The following is a 13934-nucleotide window of genomic DNA, read 5'->3' as shown; positions in this document are numbered from 1 at the left end:
CGCTCTTTAGCACCCAATGATTTTTTTCAAACACCTCTGGAAGGATACTGGCAGCTATTGCTTGCCCTTCCTCTGAATTGTCCACAAATTCTAAGAATGGTTTGGGGTTTTTTTTTAGGATGCACTAGTAACCAGTAGGCGGCCCGGTGGCCCAGTGGTTAGCGCGTTGACCTCACAGTGCAGGGGTCACGGGTTTGATTCCGGCTCTAAAAGTTCAGGTTAGGGGCCTCTGTGCAACTCAACTCAAGTCAACAGTATTTATAGAGCACTTTCAAACAGCCATCGCTGCATACAAAGTGCTGTACATGGAGTAACTAACATGTACAACAGTAAAGCAACAAATCGTTAACAAAGATGGTAGAAAGCACCGAACAGCAAAACCAAGAACAAATCTGAGTCATGCTGAGTCAAATGCCAAAGAATACAAGTGAGTATTGAGACAGGTTTTAAAGATGGGCAGCGAGGAGACTTGCCGAATGTTCAGTGGGAGGTCATTCTACAGAGAGGGACCAGCAACAGAAAAGGCTCGATCCCCTCTGAGCCTCAGTTTAGTTCTTGGTACTAATAATAATGTCTGGTCGGCAGACCTGAGGCGCCGGGCAGGTGTGTAGGGGCGGTTGAGCTCAGAGAGGTAAAGTGGCGCCAGATTATTCAGAGATTTTAAAACAAATAAGAGGATCTTGAAAAGAACTCTAAAATGTATGGGGAGCCATATGATGGGATGCCAGAGTAAGGCGTTATATGCTCCCTCTTAGGCAGTGGTGGGCAAACCACTGCACGCGGGCCGGATCCGGCCCATTGGTCTTATTAATCCGTCCCGCCGAAGATTGATGCACAATTAAGGTTTGATTGCATTCATTTCGTTTGGACTTTTAATAACAGGTATTTCAACACCAGGTGGGGCAGTTACTTCAAGTTGCAGAGCACAGGGAGGGAGGGGAAGACGAAGAAAGAGGGAGAGAGTAATGACCATGGAAGGGAAAGTGATATGTATCTGATTAAATGAGGCGGGTAACAAAGTACGAAACATTCAGGAGACGCCTGGAGTTGGAAAGACTCAAATCTACGAGACTTTGAAAAACAAGGAAGCGATTCTTACTCAGTCAGATTCTGGTCATTTCCATGCTCAGAGTGAATTGCTTGTGGCTCGAGTAAATAAACATTTTCTAGAATGGTTTGATTGTTATCATGTCAAAAACTTTCCGCAAACTGGACCGCTTATAAGAGTCGGAGTGCAGTCAAATGTGTAGAGCGTGAACAACAGGGGGCTCAGAACACATCCTTGAGGAGAACCGGTGCTGAGTGTGATGGTGGAGGAGAATGTTACATTATTATTGGCATACAAAGACATTGTGCTGCCTTCTTTATTTTCTATTTCTATTTCTAACTTTTGGCCCAGCCCTCCACAATATTTTCTGCTTCTCAATTGGTCCCCCCGGGAAAATAATTGCCCACCCCTGCTTTAGGGGTACCAGTCACGAGGCGAGCAGCGGCATTCTGGACCAGCTGGAGGTGCTTAATGGAGATTGGTTCACCTGGAGCACTGGCAGCCAAGTCCATGTTTCCTCAGTTTTCTCAAAACCTGTGTAATCACGACTATTTTACCAGAGTTGCAATCATTTTTACCACTCAATTCATTGCTTAGGTTACTGTAGCCACCGCTTACTTGAATGCAACCTGCAGCAGTTGCAACAGCATGGCCGAAAATGCCCGCTGCATTGAATTAGGAACCGACTTGATGTGGAGATGTGGTAGTGAATATTTAAATTCTCATCTGACAAGGTAAGAAGCAGTGTAGCTTGTTCTGGGTGTGGATAACATTGATCAGTGTTGCTGCCATGGGCCGAATGTAATGAGAGGAGGGGATATAAATTTGACGTCCATAAGTGGCTGTTAAACTTGGCATTTTTCGCCTTTGTCAATTTAACAATGTGAAACAACCTATTAATGAGGCGGTTTCAATGCAGAAATGTCATACTTTGAATGTATTGAAGGAGTTTTGTTTTCGCCGCTCATTTAAGAAAAAAATTAACAAATCAATCAATAAGGAAAGGTCCGAATGTTGTCCTCCGGCACCTCAGTACACTCCAAAGTTAGAGCGTTTCGCCCCGCATCACTTAGCCCGTTGAACTGAAGGCTGCCATTAAATATAAAGCATGCATCACTCATCCCTCCGCCCCAGCATGCAACCACACGAAGGGCAAAAGAGCACGGCCTGATAATTTGCACGCTGTCCTACGAGGCTGCCGACAAGCACGATATAACCTGCGCTGAAGAAATATCCACTCAGAACACAGGGCAAGGTGTTGGCACGGAAAATTCCACTGAAATGCTTACTTTGTGTTACCTGGTAAGTAGATAAACAGCTGCGGGGGATGTATTTGTTACACACTGGTAACAACAATAACCTCAACTTTCAAAGAGCTTTAACTTTGCATATTTTAGCAGCTGAGCCAAATGAGCAACAGTGCCTGAGATTTAATGCACCTCCTTTCGTATTATATGGCGAGGCTCGAACTCAGCTCAGGAATTCAGGGCTGTTGAGTGTAGTGAAAATAGATTTTTGTCTTCTGCCTCGGGCCGCCGAAACGTGTCTTTTCAGATTTGGTGACGGCTAGGTCTATGATCACTGAAGCGCTTCAAATGACATCAGGATGAAAAGGGGAAGGACGTACATGGGAAATGGGAAAAAATAAGGGAGATGATATTCATTCTATCCTCTTATCTACCTTTTAGATCAGAGCTTCCCGTCATGGTTTGGAATGAATAATGAGCCTAGAATGATTCTAACTGACATAAAGTATTGGAATGGTTGACTTTGTCATCCGTGTGACACATCCTCTCGTGGAAAAGCTTTAAAAATGTCGTGTAAGACTGGAGAGGGAGGGATCACTTTCTCCACTCCAGCATGCGTGCAACTGCTGCACGCTTTGTGTTGAACTTGTGCGGCCCTCTGGTCAAGTCGTTACACCTGGATTGCATTTCTAATACAAAGGCACGCTCACATAGACAGACAGGTACACAAGCCACAAGAGATACAGCCATACGTAGACAAGCTCACAGTCAATCATGAAAACAAACACATGGGAGCGCTTGAACATGCATGACTGGCCGAGGTCAATGTGGGTCAGCAGGTCACACGGAGAGAACCAGCGGAGGTGAGGAGAGAAGCTGTGCATGTGAACAAGTCAGAAGGGACGTGAAAAGGCCATTAAAACATTTTCTTTTATGTGTGTAATAATCCTTTCTCCAGCGCCTGGAGTCCATCCACAGCCCCGATGTCCATCTAGATTAAGGGGGTGGTTTGACAGGATGCATGTTGTACGCTAATGCGGGAGAGTGAGATGGTCCTTCGGGCTTAACGGGACCATAAATGTCAAATTATGCCAATATAGATAAATAGACTTGATTTAATTGTACATATGCCTCGCACTGAGCTGTCTGCTGTTGAAGTCAACACACGGCGTGAGCTCGGTGGCGTTCGTTGTAACGAATCCAAAAAAAGCCTGCCAGCCACTTGTCTGTTTTCAGCAGCATTACCCAACACTCTGCACAGTCATTAGAAGTGCAAAATCTTGTTCTATAATAAGACAATAAGACAACGCAAAAAAAACACTTTCTTTTGCCGTGTACCTACTTGCGCAGCATGTATCGAACTAACATTCCCAAAGTAACCGAGTGCATGAAAGCACGATATAAATCAGCATGTATTGTATTGTATTGTATTGTATTGTATTGTATTGTATTGTATTGTATTGTATTGTATTGTATTGTATTGTATTGTATTGTATTGTATTTGAGCCATTCACTTCATTCATAATTGCAAAAGTCATTGATTGTCAATAAAGTCACACATGGTACACGCTTAAAACTTAAATGAACCTAAGTTGTGTGACATTCTTATGTCAACAGTCTCAAACTTGGGCCTTAAACTGGACAGTGATTTCAAACTCGATCGGCAAATTGGTGCCGTTGTTAAATCCAGCTTCTTTCACCTTAGACAGCTGGCCAAAATAAAAATAAAACTTCTCCTCTCACATGAACACTTTGAGACAGTAATTCATGCCTTTGTCACATCCCGGCTCGATTACTGCAATGCCCTGTACTTTGGAGTCAGCCAGTCCTCCATTAAGCGCCTTCAGCTGGTTCAGAATGCCGCTGCTCGCCCCTTGACTGGCACTCGTAAGAGGGAGCACATAACTCCTACTCTGGCATCCCTTCACTGGCTCCCCATTCATTTTAGAGTTATTTTCAAGATCCTCCTCTTTGTTTTCAAATCTCTGAATAATCTCGCGCCACCTTACCTCTCTGAGCTCATCCGCCCCTACACACCTGCCCGGCGCCTCAGGTCTGTGTACCAGACATTATTAGAAGTACCAAGAACTACCGGTAAATTGAGGCTCAGAGGGGATCGAGCCTTTTCTGTTGCTGGTCCCTCTCTCTGGAATGACCTCCCACTCAACATTCGGCAAGCCTCCTCGCTGCCCATCTTTAAAGCCCTCCTCAAAACTCACTTGTATTCTTTGGCATTCGACTCAGCATGACTTAGTTTTGCTCTTGGTTTTACTGTTTGGTGTTTTCTACCGCCTTTATTACCGATTTGTCTTACTGTTTGTTGTACATGTTGGATCGCTCCATGTACAGCACTTTGTATGCAGCGATGGCTGTTTGAAAGTGCTCTATAAATACTGTTAACTTGACTTGACTAGACTCAAAACTCTCTGGCATTTGACTCAGCATGACTCAGATTTGATCTTAGTTTTACTGTTTGGTGCCTTACTACCATCTTTGTTACTGATTATTGCTTTATTGTTGTATATATCTTAGTTACTCCATGTGCAGCACTTTGTATGTAGCGATGGCTGTTTGAAAGTGCTCCATAAATACAGTTGAGTTGAGTTCTACCCTCTACTCACCATCAAGAAACTGGTCCTTGCTTCCTTTTAGCCTTTTCTGAAGGACAAAAATGTCATGTAGTTTGACAAGGCCATTAGTTTTACCACTCCAAGTCAAGGTCAAGTGTTGCGTTCACTGATTAGCAGTCATTCTTTCTCACTTCTGCAGGTTGTTTGTCCACACAGTCAGCAAGTTGTTCATCCGTGTTCAAATTGCAGCTATTTTCTCTGGCAGGAATTGACCAAGCATTTTGTAGGTTTGGTCAACTGGTTGTTTTTTTTTTTTCAATTTATCCAACGACCCCATATCGATTTCTTTGTGTTGCTAAAATGCTTTCCTTTTTATCCAAACGACATCTCGCACTCTAATCTAAAAACCTACTCCCTGCGCGCACAGATTGCTTTGTGAGATTTAGCCAAGTACCTTTGAGATCTTTTTGTGATCACAATTCGCCAAATTGACCCAGCCCAGATGAGAGCTTTCGTCGCGCATATTGAGCTGCCAGGAATTCCCATTAACTGAGATTGCTCTAACCGCCCCCCATTGTTGTCATGTGCGTATTTGTCCATGGGCAAGGTAGATTTGCATGCGTGCGCGTGAGCGCGCGGGAGGCTGCAGACAAGCACGTCTCCGATTGACGTCCTGTTCTCCGGCATGTTGTGCACAGAGAGATCAATATGACCTTACCTCCACCAGCCGCTCCTTTGAAACTTAATTGCTGATATTCAGCTACAAAGTCATCATAGTCCGCCTGTCAATATTCATTGGGGATCATTACGGGCCTAATAAAAGTGGTTATTTACAGGCTGCTCTGCTGACACGGGCCCAGGTCCAGGGATTCAGCTTTCGCCATCTCAATTTGTTTTACCACTCAGACACCCTCTCTCTCTCTCCCTTTCTTTCTGTTCACCTCTCCCAGAAGCACTGACCTGAAAAAGAAAAATTGACAGCAGAAAAACGAACTGAGGGTTGAATGCTTCTGGTGTGGCTTTTAATTCTCTTGTACAAACGTTTCCAAATACAAGGACCGGTGCCAAAAATACACTGTGACCGGTGCATCCCTAAATCCCAGAATAAACTTGAACTTGGCGTGCCAATGACTTGGCAATCAAACCCGCAAAGGGATATTTCATGACATTTGAAGAAATGTCAAGCGGCTCCTTGCTTCCTTTCAACCTCTCGGACTCGAGTGGTTGTTGTGTTTTCAAGGCTGCGGCATTCTTTTGCAGATCTATTCTTTGCGTACTAGAGCTACAGCGATGCCTCCGCAGCTTCTGCTTGCGACACTTTACAGAAAGAAAGGCTTTGTTGGATTGCCGGAGATTGCTTTATGATAATTAGTTCAATAAATCGGTAGCTTCGCTCCTCATTGAAAAGGACATGTCAGGATGTCAAAAAGGGAAACGGCGAACTCTTTGGCACAAACGCAGTACTGCATAAAAAAAAAGATGCCTGACTGTCTTTTGATCCTTTCCTGATACGTGCACGCACGTACGCACCCACGATGGGTTGAGCAGTTCCCACTCAGTGTCTTAATTAATATTGTCCACTTTACATCAGTTCACGAGATGCCAATGCACACTGCGTTGCCTTCCCGAAGCAATTAGCAGCTACACCAGTGTTGGGACAACAAGCTGATGGGTTTTCTTTGGGGTGTTTTGTGTTTGCGGGCTATATTAGACTTGACTTGACCACCACCTGCTTGTTTCAGTGACCGTCCACTGTCATAGATTGCTACAATGCAGATTTTTTTTCCCCCTCGTAGTTTACGATCACTGATTTGAACAGGAATGAGGATTTTAAAACAAATGACCTTTTTATACGCAAATTAAAAATAGTACATGTAGACCAACAACCGTTCCCACTCACATTCACACTTCTGAACAATTAGGAGTCCCCAGTTAGCTCCCATGCATGAGTTTGGAATGTCGAACTAAGCCAGAGTACCTGGAGAAAACCCACAAGGAGAATATGTGCGCGGTGAAACGCGAGGCCACTGCGATGCTTTCTTTTCCAATATTCAAACACTAAAACAAAACTTCGGTCTTCTTGTTTTAGTTTTTTTTTTGGAACACTACATTTGAAAAGTGAAGAATCATGGTGTATTAATTCCAGAAACTATCAAACTGTTGAGCATCTGATGGGCTCATTGACATGAACATTGTATGGACCGCAGATAACATCTCGTGACAAAATTGTAAATTTCCCCAGTGTGGGACAAATAAAGGATATCTTATCTTATCTTATTGAGCACTGGGGAAACGAAACAAAGATAGACGACCAAATTCCATACCAGCGACACTGACAGCTTTGTACCGAAGTTGGAACACACTTAGTGTCGACCACTATGCAATACTAAAACAGTATAAAAGTCGAAATATTTACTTGAAACAGCACACTTCACAACAAGGGGAACGATTCCAGACATTTTCTTCTGTGATTGGTTGCACGATTGTTGAAAGAGGTGCCACTCGTTCATTGCCTTGCGGTGTGTGAGAGGTCTGTTTCAGAACGCCAAGTCCCCAAAACTGCCTCGCAGTGCATATTCTCTTGTACCGGGCAACTTTTGCTCGGATGGAAAATGCCATTGCGAACTGCCAGAGATTTTCTCGGACAAAGTTAAAGAAAGAACTAGGCACACAGGAAAATTGTCTACAATATCGGCGGACCTCTGAGAGCGAACGACGGTTGTTGCTCCGCGATCACACTCAAAGTCCCGTCTCCGCGAGTTCTACATTTTATTGTAACATATGCAAAATACAAGAAAAACACTGCCCCCAATATTTGCATAGCGCACCCCCGGTCGGGCCCCTCAGTAGTGATTGGTTACCTGTTTTAAACATTGAACCACCAGTACGTTGGCGCCTTTTCTGTCTGGTCTACATTGAATCAGCATGTTGCAGACTTTGCGGATGGCCAATGTCGTCTGGGTGCAACGGGTGTTATCACCTCGTCTTTTGTTGCTCACCCGCTGTTCCCGAATTATTCATTCCCCTTTTGTGACCAAGTTTCGCCTTCTCCCCTGTGGTCGCCCACCTGTATTAACGTGTTAGTGTGGACTTTAACAGCCCGCCGGCCAGATGGCCGGCGCCTTTGTGTGTCGGCATTTGGGGGTGCTGGATTTGCACCCAAACGTTTAGATGTGCCCAGATTAAATTAAACTTTAAACATGATACAATTTAGCTCATGGATTCCTCTAACACGAACACTCAGGACTGCGCAGCAAATGCACACGACATGTCGTAATTTGGTCCAGGCCAAAGTACATGAGTGACTCTTGCATAACCTCCTTTTGCATCTGTGTCTTCTCCTCAGGGATCCCAACAAACCCGTTCCCCAGGACACAAAGTTCATCCACACCAAGGCCAACCGCTTCGAGGAGGTGGCGTGGTCCAAGTACAACCCCCAGGACCAGCTTTACCTTCACATCGGCCTGAAGCCGCGCGTGCGCGATCACTACCGGGCTACCAAAGTGGCCTTCTGGAAGCACCTGGTGCCGCATCTGTACAATCTTCACGACATGTTCCACTACACCTCCACCACCACCAAAGTGCCCCCGCCAGATACCACGCAGAACACCCTGTCCACCAAGCGGCCCAACGGTAAGACCACGTGGCCCTTCAACACCAAGCGGCCCCCCATGTCGCCGGCCTACAACAGCGAAGACAAGGACCCCTGGGGCAACGACAAGGAGTCTGGGCCTCTCGTGGTGGAGAACCCTCGGGATTACTCCACGGAGCTCAGCGTCACCATCGCGGTGGGGGCTTCGCTGCTCTTCCTCAACGTACTGGCGTTCGCCGCCCTCTACTATCGCAAGGACAAGCGGCGGCAGGAGTCCAGCCACGGCCAGCCCAGCCCGCAGCGCCAGACCACCTCTAACGACATCGGGCACCACGCGCCCGAGGAGGAGATCATGTCGCTGCAGATGAACCAGACGCACCACGAGTGCGAGGCGGGGAACAGCAACGAGGGGGCGCTGCGCTTGGCCTCGCTGCCCGATTACACGCTCACCCTGCGGCGCTCTCCGGACGACATTCCCCTCATGACGCCCAACACCATTACCATGATCCCCAATTCTCTGGTGGGCATGCCCAACCTGCACCCTTACAACACCTTCACCACGGGATTCAACTCCACCGGCCTGCCGCATTCCCACTCCACCACGCGCGTATAGCTTTAAGTGGACCAGACCAGGGGGTCGACGGCCAGCGATGCCGACGGAGGATGAGCAAACCATTCAACAAAACAGAGAAGAGGATTGTGTTTTATAAATACCACAGGGGGAGGATTGGCGGGGGGGGGGGGGGGAGACAAGGGCAGATTAAAACATGAAGAGATTTAACCAGACTTTTACTACGAGGAGCGTCGCTTCAGAGCTCTCCATGGATGTCACGTTGTGCAGAGCTGCCAAAATCAAACTGCTTCCCTTCTCATCAGGGGAGGAGCTGGTTTTTGTGTTGTGTCCTTTTTACTTTTTTTTTCTTCGAAAAATCATCATTTGAAAAGCCTTTTAAGCGGACAAAGAAGACTTTCTTTTTTTTTGAGTTCCTAACAAAAACAAACAAAAGTGCTTTTTAATTTCCCAATCCTCCTTCCTCCTGGGGGGAGACACATGAAGAACAATGGCCTCGATGTCGAAACTCACATCATGTTTTTAATTGCTTCTTTCTTTTGATTTCAATGCCTTACAAAATTCTTTTTGGGGGGAGGGGGTGGGGGTGGTGTCATCATATCTGTTCTAATAGACTATCTACTGAGAGGAGAGTGACAGAAAGACTGATACCAGGATTAGAAATTAGCAGGGTGTGCAGATGTAGAGATTTTAAATCCCATTTGGGGCAACTTTTTGGTTTATTTTTGCTCCTGTTTGCAGCACAACATGAATGGTTTCATCTTTCATTGTGCGTTAATTTGCGTCAAAGGGTTTGCCATGGACAGCTCTGGCTTGGAGACATGTGCTTTGTTCTTGTGATTGTTTTTTGTTAAGAAAGTGCATCTTTTACAGCCAGTTTATCTGTTAAGCTATATGATCCGATCGCAACCAAGTGTGCACGTACACATGCCGCGCGGAACATGAGAGGCGAGTGCGTCAACATGTGCGGTCGTGTGCGTCCACATTTATTTTTGAAATTTGAGTAGGCTGTACTGTGTGCATTTATTTGATTTTTGGGGGGGGTTCAAGGCAAAATGCATTTCAATGTTGTTGATTTTGGTTCACCACCAGTCGTGTTTCTGCTGCGTCTCTTGGTGTCCGTCTTTGCAAAATAGCACTTTTTTGGGGGTTATTTTTGTTCCAAGTTCTATATGTCCAATTTTGCTTAAAGATGACAAAATAAATCTTATTATTTTACATGTAAGAGAAAAAGATAGCTTCAAGAAACAACTGAGTGGACTTTGTTAGACTTCCACTTCGACAGCATCAGTCACTGGCCTGTTTGCACTGAGAGAACCTATATCAGTGCACACTTGTATTTCTTTCAATATACATATATATAAATATGGGCATACATACATATATGTATAGGGCTTCTATGGAGATATCACTTACAAAAACAAGAAAATACCTAACAGCACCAACACAAATAAATGAGCATCCCTTGCCAACAACACTTCAAGACATCTTTGTAAGAGCTCTATATGTATATTTATGGATGAAATATTTAATATTTATTTATGTATACCAGATGCATACATGCTGATTGTGCCATGTACCAAATTAAAAAAAGTCCCAAAAAAAGGAATAGAAAGTTTCACGTCATTCTCTTCTTTTAGGATTTCCACTTGAATGAGTAAAAAGAAAAATATTCTCACAGCGAGAGCCAGCCTAAGCCTCGGGACATCTTCGCTGTACCACCCTCATCCTCTCATCCCATCTCCTTCTCCTTACGTCGCTGCTCCCCCTCTTTCTCCGTCTTTGAGAAAGGGCCTAACAGCTTCGGGCCTGTGTGCATAACTCTACATTTTACTGTAATGCATGCAAAGTAGTGCTGCAGCAATGGGAGATTGTGCGGCGATTGCCGATTGCATCTTTTCATTTGTCGTTATTCTCTGGGAGAAAACTGGAGTTATTGATTCTGTCATTAAAACCGACAATTCCCATGAATACCCCTCGTAGCAAGGCGCAAATTACCTCCCAAAGTTTCTGAAGGAACACTAGCACAATATGACCGCTTGAAACGAGATCAGTCTTTTATGATACCTAAACATTATTCTTTTAAAATCTTGACTCCGCGGTTGGAGAGCAGCCAAGCGAAAATCCCTATCTGGTCAGATCATCACAAAACCTGCTCGTTGCAGAAAGAGAGAGAGAAGGGGTTATGTGAGGGGAGATGCTTATTGGTTGATCTGTATGAGTCATCTTGTTTATTCTTATCCTACCTTATATGGGTCACACCTCCTTAAAAAACCTCAGAGGAAAAAATACACGGATGGAGTCTACCTGCTGCAACATTATTAACAGTAATGCTTTAATGATGCGTCGTCGCAGTTCGCCGGTGGCATTCCAACTTGACATCAGATTGCACATTGTGTAAATTTCGCTAAAGTAGTTCAGCCAAAAATATTCAAGTCAGTGGCTATGCTACCGGGCTCCAACAATTTTTGTGTAGTTACAGCTTGTAGCCACTGAGGGCGCTCCCGTAGGACAAGTGAGAGCAACACCGATTGAAAGATAAGTTAAGTTTGTTTGTAGTCATCATGCAACCGTTTTTCTCCCTTTCTTTTGTTAGCACATTTTACCAGGGCAGGTTTATTTGTTCAGATATGTTTAATTTTCACAGAGTCACAAAGGATTTGAAACTGAATTGAGACTTTCAGGTTTGATAAAAGATCAGAGAAAGTTTTTTTGGGGGGGGGGGGGGGTTATCTTATTTTTCTTAAAGCAGCGTACCTCCCTTTGTGGTGGACACATCGATCCGCCAGTCGGCATGACTCATTATTCCAGGCCCGCCCTTGTCTGCCTTCTCCGTCCCACGTCGGCATCGAGCACCTAATATGTCCATCCATCCATCTTCTACCGCTTATCCGGGGCCTGGTCACGGGGGAAACAGCTTTAGCAGGGAAACCCAGACTTCTCTCTCCCTAGCTACTTCTTCCAGCTCTCCCCGGGGGATCCCGAGGCGTTCCCATGCCAGCTGGGTGACATAGTCTCTCCAGCGTGTCCTGGGTCTTCCTTGGGGTCTCCTTCTGGTGGGACATGCCCGGAGGCGTTCAGGAGGCATCCGAATCAGATGCCCAAGCCACCTCATCGGGCTCCTCTCGATGTGGAGGAGAAGCGGCTCGACTCTGAGCCCCTCCCGGATGAGGGTTGGAACGTAGATCGACCGGTAAATTGAGAGCTTCGCCCTTTGGCTCAGCTCCTTCTTCACCACGACAGACCGATACAACGTCCGCATCACAGCGGACGCTGCACCGATCCGCCTGTCGATCTCTCGCTCCCTCCTGCCCTCACTCATGAACAAGACCCCAAGATACTTAAAGTCCTCCACTTGGGGCAAGATCTCCCCCCCGACCCGGAGGGGGCGCTCCACCCTTTTCCGACTGAGGACAATGGTTTCAGATTTGGTGCTGATTTTCATCCCAATCGCTTCACACTCGGCTGCGAAACGCTCCAGTGAGAGTTGGAGAGCCCTGTTTGAAGGAGCCAACAGCACCACATCATCTGCAAAAACCAGGGATGCAATACTGAGGCCCCCAAAACGGACCCCCTCAACGCTTCGGCTGCGCCTAGAAATTCTGTCCATACAGGTTATGAACAGAATCGGCGACAAAGGGCAGGCTTGGGGGAATCCTACCCTCAGTGGAAACGATTCCGACTTACTGCCGGCAATGCGAACCAAACTCTGACATCGGTGGTATAGTGACCGAACAGCCCATATCAGGGGGTTCGGTACCCCATACCCACGAAGCACCCCTCACAGAACTCCCCGAGGGACACGGTCAAACGCCTTCTCCAAGGTTGGGCGAATTCCCACATACCCTGAAGGACCCTGCTAAGGGTGTAGATCTGGTCCACTGTTCCACGGCCAGGTCGAAAACCACCCTGCTCCTCCTCAATCTGAGGCTCGACTTCCTGACGGACCCTCCTCTCCAGCACCCCTGAATAGACCGTACCAGGGAGGCTGAGGATTGTGATCCCTCTGTAGTTGTAACACACCCTCCGGTCCCCCTTTTTAAAAAGAGGGACTACCACCCCGGTCTGCCAATCCAGAGGCACTCTCCCCGTTGACCACGCGATGTTGCAGAGGCGTGTCAACCAGGACAGCCCCACAACATCCAGAGCCTTGAGGAACTCCGGGCGGATCTCATCCACCCCCGGGGCCTTGCCACCGAGGAGCTTTTTAACCACATCGGTGACTTCAACCAAATGAAAAATAAATACAGAAAATAAAAACAACACATAGACATGCACACACACGGTGTGGTGATTGGTGAAATAAACAATATGGGACAGTATCACTGCGGTTTGTCAGACTGAAAGGTGTATAACATATACATAACATATATAGCACATGTATGAATTACTCAGATCAATAGGCCCTGAAGCCAGAGGTCAGCCATACTACGTTGCCACTATTACTTATCAGTGCATGTTTTATGCTAGGATGATGGATCCATGTAGCAATGAGAGCTTCTCCAACAACAAACGTCATTGTTTGCATCACCCATTCAGAGTATAGGACGTGAGTTGTGACACAAAGGTTTAGGTTTACATTTTGCAGCATTTTTTTTTCTAGGTGGTCTTCACTTTCATTTCATTGTTGATGGTTCTGACAACATGATGCAGATGAATCTTCGAGTAGGTGTGCCTTATTAGAGAAGAATGAAAGATGAAGCACTTCACACAGAGTGGCAATGTAAAATGGCTGCTGGTGGCTTCACTTCTCCATAAAGCAAATAAGCGGCATTGTCAGTTTATTCATATACTGTATTTGTCTGTCATAAAATAGTGTTTTGTTTCTTTTTTTTTCTCCATGTTTTTTATTTTGCTGCTTCTGCAGCGCCTGCGTGTGACACTGTACCGGGAAGTACGACGCTCG

General features: G+C 45.9%; 2 protein-coding genes across 2 annotated transcripts in view; both read left to right on the top strand.

Annotated features, from left to right (window-relative positions):
• The window catches only part of LOC127608198 (neuroligin-3-like), a 238327-nt gene extending 226663 nt beyond the window's left edge, over positions 1-11664 (top strand). Inside the window, exon 8 of the mRNA XM_052077159.1 lies at positions 8212-11664. Coding sequence (XP_051933119.1) covers positions 8212-9070 — 859 coding nt within the window. The 3' untranslated portion in view covers positions 9071-11664. The remainder of the gene's footprint in view (positions 1-8211) is intronic.
• The window catches only part of LOC127607514 (sideroflexin-1), a 204409-nt gene that overhangs the window by 40938 nt on the left and 149537 nt on the right, over positions 1-13934 (top strand). The window lies entirely within an intron of this gene.

The sequence above is a fragment of the Hippocampus zosterae genome, chromosome 1 (assembly GCF_025434085.1).
Source record: "Hippocampus zosterae strain Florida chromosome 1, ASM2543408v3, whole genome shotgun sequence".
NCBI lineage: Eukaryota > Metazoa > Chordata > Actinopteri > Syngnathiformes > Syngnathidae > Hippocampus > Hippocampus zosterae.
Note: the sequence above shows the minus strand (reverse complement) of the source record. Positions and strands in the feature narration are given on the sequence as shown.